This window comes from Hyla sarda, chromosome 10 (assembly GCF_029499605.1).
Source record: "Hyla sarda isolate aHylSar1 chromosome 10, aHylSar1.hap1, whole genome shotgun sequence".
In the NCBI taxonomy this organism is placed as follows: domain Eukaryota; kingdom Metazoa; phylum Chordata; class Amphibia; order Anura; family Hylidae; genus Hyla; species Hyla sarda.
Genome location: NC_079198.1, coordinates 71,343,261 through 71,367,635, shown reverse-complemented (window position 1 = coordinate 71,367,635; position 24,375 = coordinate 71,343,261). Strand labels below are relative to the sequence as shown.

Below are 24,375 nucleotides of genomic sequence, written 5' to 3'. Positions count from 1 at the left end.
CATCGTCAGGAAACGTTTCAGGATGGAAACAATCAGATCCGTTCTGTCACTACTAGAAGAAGGCGACCGGATGGCTAAAATCGATATGAAAGATGCCTATCTTCACATACCAATTGTCAAATCTCACAGGAAATTTCTAAGGTTGGCGGTGCTGGTAAACCAGAAGATTCTTCATTACCAGTTCACATGCCTCCCTTTCGGGCTATCCTCTGCACCCAGAGTCTTTACGAAAGTGACTGTTGTTCTGGCTGCCCATCTTCGTCTTCAGGGAGTAAACCTCATCCCGTACCTAGACGACTGGCTGATCCTAGTCCACTCGGAAGAAGCTTTGAAATATCATCTTCAGCTGACCATCGCAGTCCTTCAAGATCATGGCTTTCTGCTCAACTTTTAGAAGTCTCACCTCACTCCAACTTCACAAGGGAAGTTTCTGGGATTCCGGATCGATTCAGTGGCGATGAGGTTGTTTCTTTCAGAAAACAGGCTCTGCAAGCTGAATTCGGAGGGCTTCAGAGTCCTGGTTCAGTCAGACAACCTCCCATCGGTTTTTTATCTGAACAAACAGGGAGGAGATCTCGTCATATAATGGAAGAGTGTCGCCCACTAATGTCCTGGGCGGAAGACCGTTTGGTGGAACTGCATGCAGTACACATCCGGGGATCCTTGAATCTTCAGGCGGACTTCCTGAGCAGGAAGAACTTCAACCCAGCAGAATGGAGCCTCAACCCCAAGATTTTTCTCCAGTTGGTCGAAAAATTTGGCCAGCCAGAGATGGATGTCATGGCCAGAAGAGCAAACCGGAAGGTTCCTACCTTCTGCTCCATCTATCGCAAGGACCTCCCCGATCATCTGGACGGCCTTTCGTTTCCGTGGAGCAACAGATTTCTCTATGCCTTCCCGCCATTTCCCCTCATACTACGGATGCTGCTGAAGATCAAGGAGGAACATGCCACAGTCCTTGCAGTACTCCCGTTTTGGCCCAGGAGGGCTTGGTTCCAACTCGTGTGGAGGCTTTCGAGAGGCTGTCTTTGGGAGCTCCCTCTTCTTCCGGATTTGCTTCTTCAAGAAGGCCTTTGTCATCCAGCATTGCACAGGTTGAGACTCACAGCCTGGCTGCTGAGAGGGTGATGTTGTCTGCACATGGTTTTTCGGAGGAAGTAATAAACTTGCTGACCGCCTCAAGAAAGCAGTCTACTCTTAAGATCTATTCCAGAGTGATGAGGCTCTTCAGCTCATGGTGTATGCTTCACAATGTGGTCTCTCCATCTTTATCTCAGGTTCTGGAGTTCCTCAAAGATGGCTTTGATAAAGGCCTGAAACCAAACACTCTACGCGTTCAGTTGTCAGCCATCAATAATTTCTACCAAAGGTTCCTTTTCCAATAGCACCTTGGTTTCCAGGTTCTTCAAAGCAATTGCCAACCTTAGACCTTCTGTGACTCCTCCAGTCCCTCATTGGGATCTACCTTCAGTTCTCCATACTCTGGAAGGTCATCCCTTTGAACCTCTTCAGGATACAGATATTAAGTTGCTATCATGGAAGACTCTTTTTAGTAGCCATTACATCAGCAAAAAGAGTTTCTGAGCTCCAGGCATTATCCATACAGCATCATTACATGAAGATTCAGGAAGATTGCTTAATTCTCCGTCTGGATCCCTCATTCAGGCCGAAGGTTTGTTCTGACGTCAACCTTAATCAAGAAATGTTTTTGCCCGACTTTCATCCATCTCCTCTCGATAGTCGGCAGGTTTCTCTTCATACTCTTGATGTCAAGAGAGCTGTCCTTTCTTATATGGACAGGACCAAGGACTTTAGACAGTCTAATGCTTTGTTCTTGCAGTTTATGGGTCCAAACAAGGGCAAGCCGGCTTCCAAGACCTCTCTGGCACGTTGGATCAAAGATCTAACCACTTTGTGTTACTCTATCCGTGGTGAAGACTGCCCGATTGGAGTTCGGGCCCACTCAACAAGATCGGTTTCCACCTCATGGGCTAGCCTAGCCCAGGTTTCACTGGATCTCATATGTCGGGCTGCAAAATGGTCATCACCAGACATCTTTATCAACCATTACAAGTTAAACCTCATGGCTGGCAGAGAGACATCCTTTGGCAGGCATGTTCTGGAAGCGGCTTCTTCCTTAACCCCCCCCCCCCTTTAATTTACTGCTTGCTATATATAGCTTTGTGTGCCGCCGAGGGACGAAATGGAAGGTTAAAATTTACTTACCGAAATTTTTTCTTTCCATGAATCCCGAGGCGGCAGTTACCCACCCTAATAATTTAATTTTTTGCTGCATACTAACACGTGTGTCCTGGTCTCTGGGGGTTATTTATGGGAATGGATACCCAGGCTGGGCTACTTCTGGTCAATTGCTTAATTGTTTAATTACTCGTTAGATCATCTTCTGTCCAGTAGGAGGAAAAGTGATGTTAACCCTTTGTGTGTCATCTCGGGACTAATAGAAAGAAAAAATTTCGGTAAGTAAATTTTAACCTTTTGCGCTATTCATTGGGGACACAGAAGTCTATGGATAGAGCTCCTGCCACCATTAAGTAACAAATCCAAACATAGGGTGAAAGGCACAGTATGTTTAAATCAATGGAGCCGCACCAGTGTGTATTATAAATAATTCCAAGGGAACACGGTCGTATCACGCCCCCTCCCATAGACTTGCATTGCGGGGGCGGGGCATGATGTCACACGGGGGTGGAGTTGCGACGTCATAATACTCCAGCCTCATAGTCCTGACCTGGCAGACTAAAAGGCTGCATCGCTGTGTGCAGCTCCCAGAGGTGGGTGCTGCATGCTAGATAGCAGGGGTCCCCAGCGGCAGGACCCCCATAATTAGAACTCTTATCCCCCCGTATCCTTTGGATTGGGGATAAGATGTCTTAGGGCCAGAGTACCCCTTTAAATCTGATGGACATCTTCTCCTTCACCCCCCCCCCCCCCCCCCCATACTGGGCAAGCTATAAATAAGTGAGACTGCCTAGTAGCATAAATAAACCTGCCTGCCTTGTTACTGATCACGAGAACACACTACAACAGGAAAAAAAAAAAAAAAAAGTCTAAATGCTTAAGCCACGTGTTATCTGAAAATTAATAAATATAGGGAAGAATTCAACAAGAGTGGTGAAGGAGAGTGTCTTTTTAACCTATTAATCTGTACCTGCGCCAAATTTATCCCATGTTGCAGGGCATGTGATAAATCAGGTGCTGATCACATTTCTTACTTCAGTACTCAATTAGTATGGTAATTCCTCTGCAACTTTTTGTGCGTTTTTTAATCAGTGCGACAAAATGTGCAACTTTTACATAATGCTGTCCATAGCCAGCTTTGTAAGCCAAGTCAGGACTGGTATAGATTTGCCCCTCAGTTAGCCAGTTGCGCCAAAAGATGTGACAAACTAAAAAGTCCCACCTCATTAATTCCGGACCACTGCATAATATCAACTGAAATCACCACTTGGTATGTTTGTAAAATTTTAGCGCCAAAAAAATAAAATAAATCACTGCACCAAAGAAAAAGCAAAAAACCAGGGTAAAACAGTTAATAAATTCCCCTATAGTGCTTTGCCTAGTATGCTTACATCAGGCTGAAAGTGTTTCTTAGCATCAAGTTAACGTTATGCTTCAAGTTTTTAGAAAAAAAACAACTATGTTCTCATACGGTATTTTGCTCAAGTGTTTTTAGCCCAACCCACATTTTCATTATAGTTTCTACTAGGCAGAAATGTGTGTGAACATAAACAGTGGTTTCATGTATCGTTGGGTTTTTCCCATAGGCTTCTCTAATGACGTCACCAATCGCAATCCCCTAATAGGATGATTAACTCATTCATATACACAGCTTGGCAATAAGAAATTCACTAGAACCAAACATGTAATTAAAAGGTTTTAATTTTCCGCTCAGAACTACATAACAAAAATAAAAAATTTAAAACCATTCTTTTTAGATTGAACAAGTAATAAAGCCTTAAATTTGCTTAGCTGAAATATTAATTTCCTGGAGGTCCGTAAGCAGCACAAAGCATTTTGGGGTTAATGTTCCCTTTTCCTACAGACAACCAGAAGAGACAATTAGCAATGTATATTGATTGCAAATTGAACACCCTATATAAAAGGATCCAATGACCACACACTGAGCTGTTTGGAGCAATGATACTAATTTAATGGGAGGGTAATTTTTGCTGCCTACGGACCACCAGGAAATGAAGATTTCAGGTACGCAAATTTAAGACTTTCCTGGAGGTCCTGCGGCAGCACATAACGATATGGGATATATAAAGCAATATAAACTTAAAAGGGGGGGTGAATAGACGATACTGCACTTTGCAAGACCCACTTGCCGAAGGCTGAGCCCTCAGAAATGTCCAACCGGTAATGTTTGACTAAGGTTGAAGAATTTGCCCACGTCGCTGCCCAGCAAATCTCCTGAAGAGGGATGTACCTGAACTCAGTCCATGAAGCTGCCGTCTCCCTGGTGGAATGAGCTTTAATTTTGATGGGAGCCTCTTGACCAGTTTGTTGATAGCAGAAAGAAAATCACACTGGTGATCTATCGAGAGACTGTTCCGAGTTGCTCCTAACCCTTTCCGAGGGCCTTGGAACTGTAGGAACAAATGTTCAGATTTTCTAAAAATGATTCAGAGCGCTTTGCATACTGCAAGACCACCTTGTTGACATCCAAGGTAGACAGAGCTGACTGGCTTTAATCAAACAAAAGGTAGAATAATTTCTTGATTTTGATTTTTGTATGATGCCACCTTCGGAAGAAACCCCGGCATAGTGCGGATCTGCTGAAGAGGACCGAACAGGCTTTAAGGTTGAAAAGGCAAAGAACAGAAATTGTTCTTGGATGCTATGTCACCACTCCACTGTTTAATCCAAAGAGCTCTTCTGGAGAGATTTGTGGACATCATGCACAGAGATGAGAGACAGAGGATATCCAAAGGAGCATCTGATAGAAATTCCGCAGCTAGTTTTAGATCTGGGATTGTTTCAGAATATCTTCTCTTGACATATCATCCTCTAGAAATATGGCAAGCTGAGATAGGCCTATATGTAGGGCTCTAGCTACTGGTAGCGTGGCCATAGCTGATTTAGCCATAGCAGCAGATGCAGTATAGGATCTCTGAGAACAGGAATCGATTTTCTTCTCCCTTGGGTCTTTAAGTAAAGAGGATTCTTCTAGGGGGGAAAAAACTTTCTAGATCATTTTGCCACAGGTAAGTCTATTTTAGGAGGACACTCCCATGCTACAGTTTGAGATGGATCAATTCTATAGACCGCTTTAAATCTTGAACCAACATCCGTTTTCTTATCCAGTTTATTCCATTCAGTTTCAAACCAGGATTTCAACAAAGGATGAGCTGGAAAAAATTTCCCTTCCTGCCTCTTTCTGATTCCAGATAAGATTTGACAGCTCTCAGTTTAGCCAAATCATCTTTATGTAGAAGATAATAATCCTCTGGCAGACCTGCATCAGAAGAATCTGAATATGAGAAGACAGGAGGAGAGTAATGACTTGGATACAGAACGTCTCTTTTTAGCAGGAGGCTTCTCTTTAATCATTTCAGAGATCTGGGAGTTAAACCAGGAGAACTACTGGAAGCTTCAGACCGAAACTCCTCTCCACTAGGAGCATTAGTAATGGGAAGTCATAATTCACATATTTCTCCCAAATAATCCTCAGGGAGAGCCTGCTGGAATTTAGAGCAGGTGCAATGTCTTGACTTCCTGGTCCTTTTTCCTCCTACAAGGTCTTCGTCTGCATGAGAAAAAGGTATTGCAGACTCAATGCAGAGCAGTTACAGAGTGAGACAGCGCTCCCCTAGATAAGTAGAGGACTTACTATGAGTTCTGAGGAGCTCAGCTGCCTGGCAGGGTCTTGATATAATGTCAGACCTCGCCGCATTAAAAAGAGCTCCTGGCGGAAGCGACGACAGAGGCGGCCGTACGGACCCACATCCCTGTGTCACCTCCGTAATGCTGGAGCCGCATAGAGGAGAGTCCACACCTCCCAGCAGTGACAACAGATGCGGCTGAAAAGGACCCACGCCACCACAACACTCCAGGAGCTGCGTAACAGAGAACACACCCCCTACACCCGGAAGGCATATCGCGTCTCTCGGAAACCCAGCAATTCCAGCAGCACTGGAGGGAATCACACAGACACGCGCATCATAAGTAAGGACTCACCTAAACATAGCCCGAAATCAGCAGTCACTTACTGTACACTGGGCAGCAGGCATGAAGTTTATCAGACAGTCACCTCCTGCATAAAAAAAAAAAAATTCTGCTAAAGACAGAGAACACTAACTGTCCATAATATAGCCCCCCCCCCCCAAAAAAAAATAAAAATAAAAACAAAAAATAAAATAAAATAAAAACAGTATGCTGGTTAAGGAGTACAAGCATATTAACAGAAAATCAATTAAAAAAAAGATGCTGCTATAGAATAAAAAAATACAGACAGCAGTGTGTTCAAAGCTGTCTCTTTGTGTATACTAGAAGGGGGGGGAATAAAAATAAAAAATAAACAGATTGTGTGTTCATTGTAATCAAGATATATTGCTAATTGCTAATTCTGGTTGTATCAAGGAAAAGGGAACATTAACCTCATACTGTTATGTGCTGCCGTAGGATCTCCAGGAAAAGCTCTTTTCAAAAGAACTGTGTGAAACAAAGTACAACAGAAAGGCTGAAAATAGTTTGACATTCCCATACTGTTCATGTTTATCCACTGGACTACATCCTCCGTCATCTGCTTGCATTGATCCACAAGATGTTTTGCTATAGGACAATTCTTCAGATGCGTTCTCCAGCATCACATCAGCAGGGAGGTTAGAAACAAGGGGCAATGTGCTACAGTTCACATGAAATAAGTGCCCAGTTATATATGATGAACATTTCTGGGATGATGGGCCATAAAAAGACTATTAGATGATAATGCATTTGATTCAGCATAACTTGAAGTGTCAATGTCTCCATTTATTTATTTTTCTGATCCAAAGCTCTGTATAGAGAGAGGTAAAAGATGACATTCTGGCTGCCTGTAGCCACCATTTGCATAGGAAAAAAATAGTTTGTAGAAAACTCCTTTACATTTATAAGGTCTATGAAGGCTGTGGCAATCAGCCTGGGCTGCTATATAAAGAAATAAATCAGAACAGAACGGTGTTCCCAACAATAAAATGTACTTAAAAGAGGACATTCACTTTAAGTCCAGACTGCACATACAATTCTATTGTATATTGCAAAAGATTACTTGTGCACCCTGAGAACTAGGGGGGAGATTTATCAAAACCTGCGCAGAGGAAAAGTTGCCCAGGTGCCCATAGCAACCAATCAGATCACTTCTTTCATTTTTAACAAGGCCTCTGCAAAATGAAAGAAGCGATCTGATTGGTTGCTATGGGCAACTGGGCAACTTTTCCTTTGCACAGGTTTTGATAAATCCCCCCCCTAGAAGATTACGTGCAGTGTGGAGAGGTCATAGTAACCCGCTTTAATTCACTCTAGAAATATAACAGTATGTATAACTTTTTTTTTTTAAAGCAGCAACTTTGAAACCATGGGGGGAAATTTATCAAAATCTGCACAGAGGAAGAGTGGTGCAGTTGCCCATAACAACCAGATCACTTTCATTTTTAAATAGCCCTGTGAAAAATCAAGGAAGCTGATTGGTTGCTATGGGCTACTACACCACTCTTCCTCTGCGCAGATTTTGATAAATCACATCCATGGTGCCTATTGTTTGGTAGCAGTTTAAGGCTGAGTTTCCACTTGGCCATTTAGTATTTATTTTTTTGCAGTATTTGAGCCAAAGTCAGAAGTGGATCCAGGAGGAATAAGTAGTATAAAGCCTTCCTTTATATTACCCATTCCACTTCTGGCTTTGACTCAAAAACTAAAATGGCAGTTTCCAAAAACTGATAAGTGAAAACCCAGCCCAAGAGGCTTTCACATAGGTTTGTTTGCAGAAATTTCTGGAATGAAAAATTCATTCCATTCATCAGAAATAGTTTTGCGGTGTGATCTATACTTTTTACATTGATACCAGTTTGGCATAGATCTGACTTTTTGATCACTTTTTTTCCTTTTTCTTGTATGTGAGGTGACCCAAGACCTGCATGTGTTATTTTTTTCTTACTTGATGATCCCCCACAGTTTCTGATCCCCCACAGTGAATTAAGTAATTAGAGATGTGCGAACTTACAGTAATTAGATTAGTCACGAACTTCTCGGCTCGGCGTTTGCTTACTTTAGCCTGCATAAATTAGTTCAGCTTTCAGGTGCTCCGGTGGGCTGGAAAAAGTGGATACAGTCCTAGGAAAGAGTCTCCAGCCCACAGGAGCACCTGAAAGCTGAACTAATTTATGCAGGATAAAGTCATCAACTGCCGAGCCGAGAAGTTCATGACGAATCGAATTACTGTAAAGTTCGCTCATCTCTAGAAGTAATGTTAGATTAATATTGTAGACAATTTCACACACTGCGATACCAACTATTTGTACCTTTCCCCCCCCCCCCCCCCCCATTTAAAAAAAAAAAAAATGTGTAAAAAGGGGGTGATTTGAGATCTTTATTATGGGAGTCTCTGTATGGATCAATACAGTGCACGCATTGATCCACAAGATCTGCACTCCATTGGTAGAGCCTGCCACAGAGGCCCTAGCAATAGCAGAATCCTGGCAGTCACTTAGGTCTAGCTTGACAATAGATTTGCTTCCCGCAATCGCTTTGATGGCTAGAATAGGCCCTTGGCTAACAGACAAAGTTGATCGTTGTCAATGATTTTAACTATCAATTTGTTGTTTCAGCTTTACAACAAATCTGCATGTGTATTCGCCATAAGGCTGAGTTGACAACAGAATTTCCGGCCAGAAATGTTAGGTCTGGAAATTCAGAGAGCTGTTGACACCAACAAGTTCATTCTTTGGGTGGATGAATTTCAGCAGCAGAAAGCTCCACCACTATAATTCCGTATGGTGCACTGTGAAACGGAATAGCATTAACAGCAATTCTATTGTGTAAACCCAGCCTTCGTGTTATATTGTGGCTGCCCAGATTCCAAGTCTACTTGCTGACACTACTTGTATATAACATGTATTTACAGTATTAAGGTCCCAAGGCATTAACATTCTCTGGTTATGTCCATCAAAAAAGTTTTATTTTCTCTGCCTTGAAGTGTTACATGGCACTTTCGGGAAGGAAAAAAGTGCTTCACTTAGTCCCAGACATACATGTGGTTATTTAACATGGCGTATACAATTTCACCTCTCTAACAAATTATATCATTATAAATAATCCAAAATGGCCATTTGTAAATTGAGGATGTGTCATTCAAGCATATAGAAACCCTGTGGAAGGCAGGCTGATTTACGCAAATGCAATACTTCATATCTTAAGGAAAAAAATTATAAAATATAAAAATACAGTACATGTCAATGCAGTCCTACCGGAATCCCTGACAAAACAATTTCACAAAATGACAGAATTGTAAACTCAATTACATTCAAAAAGACTACTTCCATTTGAGGGCCAGCAGTTTGGCAGCTATACAGGATTGACAGCAGTTTTCACCCTTTGCAGTGCTTGTGCAAAACAGCAGCTTTGAGTATTTAAGACATAAGATCCCATCCTGCGGCTACCAGGAGGTGAAGAATGGCTTTCTGCAGTGGAAAGTCTGTGTGAACGCATTACTCAGGTGAATAATCCTGCCCTGGCTTCCACTTCGACTTCGTTCCACTACCACTTTAGGCATCTGTACCAGCTGAATGGGAGACTTCTCATCCTTTAACGCTTGAGTCAGATTCAGAATCTGATGGAAAGAAAATAAACGTTAATGTGCTCTTTGGAAAGAGGCATGAACAGATGTGAAAGGAGTAAAAACAAACATACATCAGAGTGAGTTAAAAGGGCAATCAATACTACTGACATTGTGTAAGGTTTTCAGGGGACTGCAGAGTGTATATGCAGCTGTGACTGGAATTACATATACTGAACAATTTTTTATTTATTTATTTAATTTATTATAATTTTTTTATGAAAAGTTTATAGCTAGCTATCGCTAGTAACATGTTCGCTCTCAGTCAAAGGTGAGGTAGTTTTCCATATTGTACAGGATCTTTCTCAATAGCCTTGAAAAATTCTGACTACTTACCTGTCCTCTCAATACAGACATCTGCTTCTCGAATGTTGACTTGTCAAAGCCCTTATCAGTCTACAGATAGAAGCACATAGGAGAAGGCAGGTTACTCACAGTCAGCTGGCAACATAGATTTTTTTTCTATACTGGATAAAGAAAATCTACATACTTTGAATAGCTCATACAGGTCTTCACAAAGGTCCTGAACAAAGTTCATATCAGAGATACGTGGAAGAATCAAGTCTCTAGTTTCCTGACTAAAGGGAACCTTAGCCTGGGGAAGCCAAGCCCAGAGGAATGGATCTAAAAAGGAGAAAACAGGGAAGATGTATAAATTATTTTTTGGCAAATTGTACTCCAAAATAGTGTCATATCTGCAGCACTTCTCTTCCCATTTCAGCCATTCACCTAGACAAATTTTAGCCGTTGTAAGGTAAACAGTAGTGCATATACTGATATAGATTTATAAAAAGGGCATGTAGGGTCATACATTTCCTTTAACATGACGTTTATGGGGGCATATGATCAACGTATTTAAGTAAATAAATGGCCCATACAAAAAATATGGGGGGGGGGGGGGGAAAACTGCCTCAAAAAGGACAAGGGGGCACTGCCTCCGTCTGGAGAATAAGGCTAGGTTCAGACTACGGAATTTCTGCTGGAATTTTTGCTTTGAAATTTCCGGCAGAAATTCCGCTTACTATAATGCATAGTGTAGTGAAAGGTTTTCCGTTCACAAATTCACACTTCGGAATTTGTGAAGCGGAAAATGCGGATGAAAAATCCACTAGAAAATTTCCGCCTGAAGAAAGGGGTTGCTCTTTCTTCAGGCGGAAATCCGAGCAGAACACATAGCAGTCTATAGGAGACTGCAGTGTCCACGTGGTCCTTGCGCCGACTAATTCAGTCGGCTCAGGCGGAAATTTTCTGCCCGGAGATTCCGTAGTCTGAACCTAGCCTAAGAGGTTTGGTCTCAAAGGGCGACACGCCTTCTTTACCATAAGAACTGTGAATTTATGGAACAGTCTACCTCAGTAACTGGTCATAGTAGGAACCAGTTGAAAGCTTTAAAACAGGGTTAGATACATTCTTAGAACAAAACATTAATGCTTTGCAGAAATATAATCACATCCTTTCCCCTTCTCCCCACCATACCCCTTCCCTTCAATTTCTTGGTTGAACTTGGACATGTCTTTTTTCGACCAAACTAACTAACTATGTAACTATGTATGTAACTATGTCTAGCTTAGCTCTGAGATTTTTGCACAATGTCACCACTCTATACACCTGGGACAATGTATTCACTAAATATGATCAGGCGGAAGTAGCTATAAAGGCCCTGTTCTTGTGGAAATTCCACTTGCAGCAGACTCCCATTGATCTTAAATGGGATACGGCTGCAACGTTCACTATTAAAGTTCTGATGCAGATTCCCCATAAGAGTAAACATGGTGGAATTCCATTGACATTACGCTGCAGTAAATGGGACAACATGTACTGTCTTGACAGATTGCGTGCCAATTCTTAAGGAGGCTGCAGTAAGCAGAATCTCCACAGAATAACCTTGTGGAAATCCTGCGAGAAAATGCCATAGTGTGAACGGGCCCTAAAACCAACTACTGTTGTAAGAACACTGTAGTGAATAAAAATAAGACCGGTATAACACATCATGCTGGTTTCCATTCTGTTTATCTATCTGTAAATCCCATTGTCACCAACTCCTGTTTCTGCCCATTTGTTTTACTTGTTATACAGTGATCCCCCAACTTACAATGGTCTCAGCATACAATATTTTCAACATACAATGGTCTTTTCTGGACCATTGTAACTTGAAACCAGACAACATACAATGCTACGGACAGCACAGGTCTGCAAAACATGTCAATGGCTGGAAGTACCGACCAATCGGAATGGGCATTCACTGGTAAAACCCCTGTATTACTGAAGTGCATGCTCTTACTGGTGTCTGGTAGTGTCCCCTGCAGTACAGGGAGGTACTACTATGTTCTGTACTACTCTATACCTCTGCCACAGTTAGCTGCACCTTTGGACACCAGGTGAGGGCGACTACATTTTACATTTTTGGGACACTGTGTGTACAGGACCCTGAAGAAGCTCCTGTCCTCTACATAGACAGTGATTTACAGCTTCCAGCAGATCTTTCTTACTTTTATATATAAGGATTGCTCTATTAGTTATCTACTTATTTTTCTTTAATCCTCACTTTTTCCTATTTTTTCGAAAACATTTTGGGGGCTTCAGAACCAATTACCAGGTTTCCATAGAGCTAAGGTCTCAACATACCATGGTTTCAACATACAATGGTCATCCTGGAACCAATTAAGATTGTAACTTGAGGGACCACTGTACTGATGTCTTCCTTGGTTTACTGTCGGTTTTCCCTTTCTATCCTACCCATTTTCCAAACAAAACTGTGCAGCACTCCAAAAATAATGGAAAACATTATTTATTCATCCCATGTTCAAGCAGAAACATTTCAATTCCTCAATAGAATAGTTTTCAAGCAGGTTTACTGTTGGTTTTCCTTTCCTATCCTACCCATTTGCTTCACACAGCTTACTGGGAACAACCAGCATCTTTTGCAATACAACGTTTGATTTCCATTTTGGGATTTTTAGAATGCTTTCCACGGTTTCCATTGACCACTACTTTGTTGCAGCCATGTTTGGTTTCAATGAGTCAAGTCCACAGTCCAGCAAGGTCTGTATCCAGTTTCCCCTTTACAGCAGACTAATTTACATTTCTAAAACTAATACCGCCACATTTCTAAAAATGCTAAAGAAGGCAATTCCAGAATTTTTATCTCAAGTTGAAAACCAAATATAAAAAAGTAGAATATTTTTATTGTTAGTTGGTTCAGAAATCAGGACATGATAAAAGCCAGACAAGGAATAATTACTTTTTAACCTGTTTGGGACGGAGGGCGTACCTGTACGCCCTTCGCCCACTCCCTTTCTATAACGCGGGCCCAGTGTCATAGCGGGTCGGGCCTCTATCAACGGCCGGGACCTGTGGCTAATAGTGCGTGGCACTGATCGTGGTGCCGCACGCCATTAACCCTTTAGATGTGCCGTTCAAAGTTGAATGCCACATCTAAAGTGAAAGTAGACTAATGCCGGTTAACTCAGTGGGCTGTTCGAGATCGCTGCAGCGAAATCACAGCACCCCGGACAGCAGGAGGGTCCCCTTACCTGCCTACTGGTGTCCGATCGCCGAATGACTGCTCAGTGCCTGAGATCCAGGCATGAGCAGTCAAGCGGCAGAATCATTGATCAATTGTTTCTCATAGGAAACCATTGATCAATGTAAAGGATCAGTGTGTCTAGTGTTATAGCCCCCTATGGGAGCTATAACAAAAAAAAAAAAAAAAAAAAAAAAAAAAAAAAAATGAGGAAGAGAAAAGAAAAAAGGTTAAGATCAATTAACCCCTCCCCTAATAAAAGTGTAAAAAAAAATAAGCATATGTGATATCGCCACGTGCGGAAATGTCCGAATTATAAAAATATATCGTTAATTAAACTGCACGGTCAATGGTGTAAGTGCAAAAAAATTCCAAAGTCCAAAATAGCGTATTTTTGTTAATTTTTTTATAACAAATGACTAATGTCATTACAAAGTAGACTTGGTGGCGGAAAAAATAAGCCATAATATGGCTTTTTAGGTGCAAAATTGAAAGGGTTATGATTTTTTTTTAAAAGGCAAGGAGGAAAAAACGAAAGCCCTCTGTTCCCAAGAGGTTAATGGGACCCCCCCCCCCCCCTTCCCCCCTCATGAATTTTTTCTACTTTATCTGGAAAAAACGCATTCTATTAAAGCCATTTTCTTTTTGTCTGAGGGCTATTTCATGAATGTTTAACTAACAAACCAGCCAGATATTTTATTTGCTAGACCATCCTCTAAGTTCATTATCTCTGCAGCATTAAAGGGTAAAAATAGCTACTTACATGCTCTCCATTCATCGGGATGCTTAAATGGAAATGCCAGACCATTGTCAATCGCGGCAATTTTAATAATTGGCTCTTTATCGGTCCATTCCTAAAATCAGAACTGCAATGAGCAACTGAACTGACCTATAACAGAGAGAACACTTGCTACATAAACGTTATCTTGCCTTGGATGCGAGGCCCCCATTTGTTTTCTCAGAATCTTCAATGTAATCCCCCTGGCTTTCATATCGAATTAACCAGTTATCATTGCCTCTGTCTGCAAAAAAAAAACGTTGACATTAACTTACATAAATATCAGGAAGGTGTGTATAAAGTTACTATGATTATAGTCTAAAATATGAATCTCAACTCATGGCCTAGGATATTCCCTAATCATAAAATATACAATATAAAATAAACCCTCTTAAATGCAGGTTTGCATAAATGTCACCTTTTGTAAAGGCCAGTTCGCAGGACATATGACAGACCCATTCAAATAAGGATATCATTAGAACAGTTATTGTAGTAGGTGCTGAAAATACAGCACTTCAGGTTTCTGCATGATCAGCCTAAAATCTGACTTTTTTTTTTAATCAATTATCTTTTTATTGATAAGTTTTGTGTATATATAATATATCTCCATCTACCTATATCTATCTAACAAAGAGGTACAACAACATAATAATAACCTCACGAGAACCCATAAGAATGAAGATAATATAATCCACTTGTAGTTGTAGCCAATATGAATAGTATACAAGCATCACAAGGAGTAGTGAAAAGCCGGGTAGGAAGTATCATTGTATTCAAAAGGAGTGACCGGTGTGAGTGTTGAGGGCTCATGCAAGACATTACTTTCTTGTTCGAACAAACTAAACATCGAATAGATAAAATGTAAATGGTGTTCCTTTATATCACTTACCTGTATTTCTAATAACATAGTCCAGAATGACAAGTCTTTCAAACTGACACTGAAGCTGCTTCCGGGTGTTCTCAGGTAAAGGGTCTGTTTCAAACCTCCTCAGCCAGTAATCCGCTTCCTTATACCCATCCACAAAAAGCTGAAAGGAGCCCACCTGCAAAAAAAAATACATAAACAAAGATAGTTTACCATATACCTAGATCTCGACGCAACTGATGGCATAACTGATGACAACGTGCATCAGTTTATGGCATCCATTGTTTCCGGATACCTGTCTAGTGCCGTCAGGCATGTCCAACATTACGTCATCAAAATCGAAACGCTGGATGATTGTAAACTGTCCCATTCAAATGAATGGTATCAGTTCTAGCATCAGTTTCCTTCTGGGGCACCCGGAGAGAAACCTTGCCAGACATATGTGAACCCAGCCTTACATAAAAGCAAGAAAAGCTAATCTCCATAAACCACATTTACATGAAAAGAGATATATATGCTACACTCAGGGATGAGGTTATAAGTCTTCCATTACAGCTGTCTAGTCATAAGGGACAATGAATGTGTCAAAACTTAAAAGGGCTGTTATAATTTTTAAAAGGCAACACGGGATACAGCTAGAAGGAGAAGGAGGATCTCACCTTTGGTGGCAAACCTATGCGGTGAAATTTGCGACCCACTTTTGGCACTTTTTCTAGTGCATATTTTTTGCCTTTTGACTTTGCACGATCTATTGCACTGTAGTTGAAGGTTTCACTGACAAGCCAGACTACCTTAAAAGAAGACCAGAAATAAAATTTAAAAAAGATTTAAATATAAAATGTAATACCAGTTGAGGAAAAAAAAAAAAAGTTAAAAAGAAAATAAATCTATAGTACTGAAGATAACATGAAGCAAATGAGGATTACTATCAGGCCTCCACAGGGATCCACAAGAAATACAAGAAATGTACTTTTATTACATCCTGCCCCCAACATGGTCACCCCCCTCCCCTACTGAAATACAATGCAATACACGACACACAATTCTGACCCAGATAATTAAAAAAGAAAATGAAAATCATGGACCGCCATTACCTTGGTTTTGGGAACAACTCCTAATCCAAGTTTCTCATCTACCAAATATGCTCCAGCTTCAGATAAGTATCCCTGGTTTGGGACAAGGCAACCACGTCCAAAGCAGCAGGGACAGCAGACTTTGTGAAAGTATTTGGTCCATTTAGGGTTAAGATGACCATAAGGCTCTTCTGATTTTGGTTTAAATACCCCAATAATTTTCTGAGAAAAAAAAAAAATGTTTATTAACTATTTAGAAGTAACTACACTACATTCTTCACAAAGGGTACAAATATGTGGGGGGGGGGGGGGAGGTATCAAAATCTGTGCATAGCAACCAATCAGATCACTCATTTTGCAGAGGCATTGTTAAAAATGAAAGAAGCAATCTGATTGGTTGCTATGGGCAACTTTCCCCGCCACAGGTTTTGATAAATCTCCCCCATGATTCTTCCAGCACACAGAGCTCCTCATTCAGTGCACATTATACTTCCCCTTCTATGCATTAGCAGGGACATTTATCACTGTTGATTTTGTTAGTGGAGTTCTGTAGGCATTTTTTTTGGTACTTTAGTTTTGCTTATGTATGACAATATACTATCACAGGGGTTGATACATTTGGCTCACATAAGCAAAAACCCAATAAATTACTTCAGAACACCAATTTGCAGCTTTGAAATAAAAAATAAATAAATTTAAAAAAAAAAGGGATGCGATATATCTGTTTTACATTTTTTTTTTACCACTTTCGGTGTAACCTGTGGATTACTTTAGATTCGGAGGAGTACAGTGACCAGAGGTTTTTTGGTTTAATGTTCATAAAATGGTTAAAGAGGGATTGCAGGATTTTTTTTATTTTTTTTTAATGTGTATTATTATTATTATCTTACTTGCCAGGCTTAGTAGTAGAGGCGGTCTTACTAAGCTGGGGCTTGGCGTTCGCCACAAAAACAGCAAGCACCAACCCACAATTATCACCCTGGTACTCACCACCACAGGGGTGCCCATACCAACAGGCCTGGAGCGTCAAAAATGGCGCTCCTGGGCCTAGGTGGTAACAGGCTGGCGTTATTTAGGGTGGGGAGGGCCAGTAACAATGGTCCTCGCCCACCCTGGTAATGTCTGACTGTTGTTGCTTGATTGGTATTTGGCTGAGAATAAAAATAGGAGGAACCTTATGCTTTTTCTGCATAAATAACGCATAGGGTTCCCCTATTTTTATTTTCAGCCAATACCAACCAAGCAACAACAGCCTGACATTACCAGGGTGGGCAAGGACCATTGTTACTGGCCCTCCCCAGCCTAAATAACGCCAGCCTGTTACCACCTAGGCCCAGGAGCGCCATTTTTGACACACTGGTCCTGTTTATACCGGCTCTTCTCGGCACCCCTGTGGCGGTGGGTACCAGGGTAATAATTGGGGGGTTATCGCTAGCCGTTTTTGGAGATAAAGCTAAGCCCCGGCTTCGTAATGGATTCTGTCTATTAGGCAGCTTCCACTACTAAGCCTGTCAGGTAAAATATATAAAAAATATATATAAAATCCCAAACACACAATAGGTTAATACACTTATCACCAACCTAGCGCATATCCCGTGCCGCACGACTATAACTCCCAGCATGACCTTACGCTAAGGACATGCTGGGAGTTTTAGTTGTGAGGCAGGTTGCAAGCTTGTCACCCGCCCCACAACTACAACTACTAGCATGCCCTTACTGGGAGTTGTAGTCGTGAAAGCCATGGAAGCGAGCGGTAATGCGCTCTGCTCCCTGGCCGGCGGTGATCAGAAAATCACTAATTTCGGGAAATTTGAAATTACAGTAAAGTCTGCGGCACCGTGGTAAGGAGTCCGGGCTGACATAACACCGCAGCCGCTCAGGACTCCTGCAGCCGGGTGACGAGATGTGCAGAAGCTGTCTGTGCCATCCCTCAGAATTTACCACAATGCTTATCAATGGCAGGGATGGCTCCTGCACATCTCACGGCTTATCTGCAGGAGTCACAGGCGGATGCAGAGTGATGTCAGCCCGGGCTCCTTTTAACATAACGGAGCCACAGAGTTTTAGTAAGATCAAATCTCCTGCTGGGTCCCGGCCAATGACGGGACCCAGCAGGAAATATGAAAGTACAGTAGGGGATATAGAAACTCCACGGAGCTGAGGTATGTTAAAAGAAGCCTGGGCTGGCATCACTCTGCAGCCACCGGGCTCAGTATGATTCTAACCCCGCGTCCCTAACAATGACAGGGACACTGATTTACATCCCCACCACCACCACCCCCCTTGTCTCCCACCCGCTACAATACTACAACTCCCAGCATGCCCTCACTGTATGGGCATGCTGGGAGTTGTAGTCTTGCAACAGATAGATGAGAGATGTGTAGCACGGGCTGGGGGGGGGGGATGTAGAGCACATGGAGTACAGACGCTCAGTGAAGCGGTAGATCGGGGATACGTTTTCTCAAGTGTTGGAATACCCCTTTTAGAAGGACTAAATCACACAGCTACCTACAAAAAAGAACTACAAATCCCAGCAAGTCTTAAAAGGTCTTCAGCTGTCAAGGCATACTAAGGTATGACTTTATATAGTCTACACCAGTGTTTCCCCAACAGGGGTGCCTCCAGCTGTTGCAAAACTACTACTCCCAGCATGCTCTGACTGCCTTTGGCTGTCCAAGCATGCTGGGAAACACTGATCTACACTGTGGGACTACACTGCGCCAAGAAGCTGCAGGCTATTTTGAGATCACTTAGGAGGTAGTCCCACAGAGGGGAAAGCTGTCCATGAGGTCCAGGACCAAAGTAAAGACACAAAGGGGAGGGGGTATTTATCAAAAGGATTTAGACAGTTTTTTTCCGGTCTAAAATTGTCTCTCAAAAAGTTGCAGTCTAAATCCGTGCAACTTTTTCTTTAGATGATTTTTAGTACACGATTCATTCTAGTCTATTTTAGATGGAAAAATGCATTGGTGTAGAATTTATCAATAGCAACTTTTCTGCAAAAAGTTGCATCGGCTGAAAGTACGCTGAAATGTCAGACCATATTGAAGCAGGTTAACACAGTTTAAGCCATAGATCCCAAGTCAGTGCACAGAATTTATCAAGAGCCTTGTGACTTGATAAATTAGGCGCACAATAGACCGGCCTTGCGATGACCCCAACATACAGAAGCATCTTAAATTAAAACTATCGTATGTCAGAGTGCTGGGTTTACTGTAATAAAATGCCAATATGTTGGAAACTTTGCGTGAACATAAAATAAAACCAGTGTTGGAATCGGGAACTCAAACCCACAATTGCTTTACTAGAACACTGATGAGAATCAGCATGTTAGACAATACACACCCCCTTTGGATCTTTAACAAAATAGCTCCCACTTGAACCCTGGGATATTCTTTCTGGAAAGACACCACTGTCAATGGCTTGCTCCGCTCTGTGAATTATATCAGCAAATTCAATATCATCAAGAATGACATTCAGCTCTTCATTACCACCGTGACCTACAAACAAAAAAAAAATGTCTTTAAAATGTATTTAATATCTGTACTGTGAGACAGAAATAGACCACCACATAAAATGACAAGCACAAAATTATAATTAAAAAAAAGTTTATATAAATGAAGCTGTGGGGAGAGGTATAAAGGGTGCGCGCTGTATTCCAGCTTCCTATACAGAAGCCTGAAAGAGCATAGAAACATGCAGGTAACTCTTCAGATGCCAATATATCCATCACTGATACATTTACAGAAGCCACTGCAGACATCCATTGTGGATTTCACATATTCACACTGAATAGAGCTTCTGCTTCTATATGCAAATGTACAATATAGAGAACAGAGTAAGCTAAAGCTGTCAAAAGATGTTCTGTATGAGGGCTCAACCCCTGAATAGAAACCCTTCATTTTTGTCACCACAACATACTAGTCACTGTGGAATCCAATGACAAACTCATGTCTATGGGGCAATTGAAACAGTATGACCCTCACTAAAACATAGGCTTTTTTTTTTTTAACAAGTCTGATCCCTGGCCCCAAGGATAGGGGATAAGATGTCTGATTGCAGGTGTCCTGGGGACCCCCGTGATCTCCGCTCCAGTACCCTGTTGTCATTACTGCACAGAGCAAACTCGCGTAATGATGGGCAACACAGGGGCCGGAGCATCGTGATGTCACGGCTCCGCCCCTCATGACATCATGGCCCGCCCCTCAATACACGTCTATGGGAGGGGGCGTGGCAGCCGTCCCATAGACTTGCATTAAGAGGGTGGGCCGTGACGTCACGAGGGGCTGAGCCGTGACATCACGATGCTCCAGCCCCTGTATTGCCCATCATTACGCACAGAGCGAGTTTGCTCTCTGCAGTAATGATAACGGGGTGCTGCAGCCGAGATCACGGGGGTCCCCAACGGCGGTACCCACGCGATCTGACATCTTATCCCCTATCCTTTGGATAGGGGATAAGATGCTTGGGGAGAGTACCCCTTTAAGCAAATTAGGCATTATACTGAAAGAGAAGGGTAAGACACCTGTCAAACAATAGATCCTGCTTGTTACGTAGACAAAATTCAAGTTTTGTATAAAGTGGGGGTACACTTTCCTCAAGTCTGGGCAATGCATGGGTGTATCTAAAATATAAGTTAAAAAAATGATGTAGATCCAGTGAATTTAAAACAATTATTACAATGATAGTGCTTTGTAGGGCCCTTACATCGGACTCACCACGATAAGCAAGGTGGTGAATGTATAAAATATTCATACAATGAAATAAAAGAGACATAATATACAGGGTAAAAAGTGCTGGTATCCCAGTGTGGCAAATAGTCTCTATCGCTTATAGATGTATGCTCGGAGATCGTGCCTTGTATGGTTGATTACAAATAGTCTGAGTAGCCATGTCTCTGTATAGCTCGTATCTGGTCTGAATACTGCATGCGGCAGTTTGTTAATAAGGGGTTAAAATTAATGCGCACTGCAGCGCTGGGGTTTCCTTGTGTGTATCCCACTCTACCTCGGCGGCACAGGGAAAGTTTTGAGTGGGTTTGGCACACTGTGCCTCTTACCAGCAATGTCCTGGAGCCTGGTTGCTTGGGAAAAAAGGTTTTTGCCGGGGGGAGACGTCCGCTGGCAGGCGGGATGCGTACAACCCCGGAAGCATGATCTTGCAATCCGGTGAATGATGGTCAAGATCATCGGGTTTGCCAATACTGGGGTACAGGTGATAGAGGCTAGACTCAGTTCAAGGTACTCATCTACCTCTTTTTCATTAGCAAGGCTATTGAAAAAGAGGTAGATTAGTACCTCGAAACACGTCTAGCCTCTATCACCTGTACCCCAGTATTGGTAAACCCGATGATCTTTACCATCATTCACCGAAGATTGCTTCCGGGGTTGTACGCATCCCGCCTGCCAGCGGACGTCTCCCCGGCAAAAAACTTTTTTCCCCAGCAACCAGGCTCCAGGACATTGCTGGTAATAGGCAGTGTGCCAAATCCCCAAATCCACTCAAAACTTTCCCTGTGCTGCCGGGGTAGAGTGGTCCACATTTGAGGGGCCTCCAGCTCTGCAGAGCACAGCCTCATGCACCCACAGGATTACAATTAAGAGACTATCTAATCCCACTCACCAATCTCTATCCCTGTGCCGCCGGGGTAGAGTGGGATACACACAAGGAAACTCCAGCGCCGCAGAGCTCATTGATTTAACCCCTTACCAACACACTGCCGCATGCAGTATCCTGACCAGATACGAGCTATACAGAGACATTGCTACTCAGACTATTTGTAAATCAACCATACATCTATAAGCGATACAGACTGTTTGCCACACTGGGATACCAGCACTTTTTTACCCTGTATATTATATGAATATTTTATACATTCACTACCTTGCTTATCGTGGTGAGTCCTATGTAAGGGCCTTACAAAGCACTATCATTGTAATAATAAACTGTTTTAAATTAATTCACTGGAGCTACATCATTTTTTACATATATTTTATATACACCCATTTATTGGTAACAATCAAGCCCAGACTTAAGTGTACCCCCACTTTATATATTATTCGCAGGGTGCATGGAATACACAACCTTTTTCACATTAGTACTCGTCTGGCAGCAATACTATTGTCAGGTTGCAGCTACCTATACACGTTTTTAGCTAAAATTCAAGTTTTGTGTAAATAACACTTTAAGGGAGAGACTGATCACTGGATACAACTTTATGTTTTTATGAAAAGTGAGCAGTTCCTGTTCAAAGCACATCCAGGTTATCAGCAGAAGTATGCTAGAGGTTTTATTGTAAAAGCTTCTCTTAGTTTAGCCAAAAAAAGGTTGATGTACTGTGGTGACTTAGAGTGTTCTTCACGAAGAAAAAAAAATAATAATAAGTTATATACATACACATTAATATTTATATATCATACACACACTTCCTGTAAAAAGGTTTTAATACCATTGATTGGTATCCCCAAATTTTTTTTTTTTTATCCATATCAGACAACATGTATAATGTACCCATTTTAGGATTGTCTGGTATAAGGTTCAGTAGACGATGCAGGGTTGAAACCATTTATGATACTTAGAAGTTCCTCTCTGTATTGTTCAGTGGGGTCTTCCTCCAGCGATGGGCAGTATTTTTCATCCACTGATGTGCTCACAGATTTAAAAGGTGACCTCTTATTTTTTCCATTTTTTTTGGGGGGGGGGGGGGGGATTTTTTTTTTTCCTCCATACTAAGCTTGTGTGTTGCATTGGGGGGCAGGTCCAGAATATAAAGCTCTTCCCCCTGAAACAGGTCTACTTATTAATCCAGATAGTGTCCAGGATGAGGGGTATAACATCTTTTAAGTACTGTGCAAATATTTCCCAGAGAGCCGGGTCCTGTCGTGGAGATTGCAGGGGTCCAAGCAGCCGGGGCCCGGGGAAGTCAGCTACTTAACCCCTATCCTGTGATTACATAAGTTAATTGTGGCTGGAGTTCTCCTTTAAGAAGCCCTCTCCATGCATGCCCTGTTATCAGGCTAGTGCAGAGAAAAGCAAGTGAGCAAAGAGAAAAAAACTATAACAATTTTAATTTAGTGTTTTAACCCCTTACAGACAGAGGTCATTTTGGCCTTAAGGACCAGAGCATTTTTTGCACATCTGACCATTGCCACTTTAACCCCTTAAGGACACATGACGTACTGGAACGTCATGTGTCCACTCCCGATCTATAACGCGGGGCCACGGCGTGGCCCCGCGTCATAGCGGGTCGGGCCCGGCCTCTAACAACGGCCGGGACCCGTGGCTAATAGCGCGCGGCATTGATCGCTGTGCCGCGCGCTATTAACCCTTTAGACGCGGCGTTCAAAGTTGAACGCCGCGTCTAAAGTGAAACCGAAAGCATGCCGGCTAGCTCAGTGGGCTGTTCGGGATAGCCGCGGTGAAATCGCGGCATCCCGAACAGCTGACAGGACAGCGGGAGGGCCCCTACCTGCCTCCTCGCTGTCCGATCGCCGAATGACTGCTCAGTGCCTGAGATCCAGGCATGAGCAGTCATGCGGCAGAATCATCGATCACTGGTTTCTTATGAGAAACCAGTGATCAATGTAAAAGATCAGTGTGTGCAGTGTTATAGGTCCCTATGGGACCTATAACACTGCAAAAAAAAAGTGCAAAAAAAAAGTGAATAAACATCATTTAACCCCTTCCCTATTAAAAGTTTGAATCACCCCCCTTTTCCCATAAAAGAAAAAACAGTGTAAATAAAAATAAAAATAAACATAAATGGTATCGCCGCGTGCGGAAATGTCCGAATTATAAAAATATATCGTTAATTAAACCGCACGGTCAATGGCGTGCGCGCAAAAAAATTCCAAAGTCCAAAATAGTGCATTTTTGGTCACTTTTTATATCATGAAAAAATGAATAAAAAGCGATCAATAAGTCCTATCAATGCAAAAATGGTACCGTTAAAAACTTCAGATCACGGCGCAAAAAATGAGCCCTCATACCGCCCCATACACGGAAAAATAAAAAAGTTATAGGGGTCAGAAGATGACAATTTTAAACGTATAAATTTTTCTGCATGAAGTTATGATTTTTTCCAGAAGTGCGACAAATTCAAACCTGTATAAGTAGGGTATCATTTTAATCGTATGGACCTACAGAATAAAGATAAGGGGTCATTTTTACCGAAAAATGTACTACGTAGAAACGGAAGCCCCCAAAAGTTACAAAATGGCGTTTTTTTTTCAATTTTGTCTCACAATGATTTTTTTTCCCGTTTCACCGTAGATTTTTGGGCACAATGACTGACGTCATTACAAA

The 24,375-nt window shown here is 42.0% G+C and overlaps 1 protein-coding gene across 1 annotated transcript in view; it reads right to left on the bottom strand.

Annotated features, from left to right (window-relative positions):
- Positions 1-8,566: 8,566 nt before the first annotated feature.
- PI4K2B (phosphatidylinositol 4-kinase type 2 beta) overlaps positions 8,567-24,375 on the bottom strand; it is a 35,134-nt gene continuing 19,325 nt past the window's right edge. Inside the window, exons 2-10 of the mRNA XM_056543399.1 lie at positions 19,417-19,571; positions 16,093-16,293; positions 15,658-15,789; positions 15,023-15,176; positions 14,286-14,377; positions 14,119-14,209; positions 10,323-10,456; positions 10,169-10,228; positions 8,567-9,826 (exon numbers count right to left, since the gene is read on the bottom strand). Of these exons, the coding sequence (XP_056399374.1) occupies positions 9,653-9,826; positions 10,169-10,228; positions 10,323-10,456; positions 14,119-14,209; positions 14,286-14,377; positions 15,023-15,176; positions 15,658-15,789; positions 16,093-16,293; positions 19,417-19,571 (1,193 nt within the window). The 3' untranslated portion in view covers positions 8,567-9,652. The remainder of the gene's footprint in view (positions 9,827-10,168; positions 10,229-10,322; positions 10,457-14,118; positions 14,210-14,285; positions 14,378-15,022; positions 15,177-15,657; positions 15,790-16,092; positions 16,294-19,416; positions 19,572-24,375) is intronic.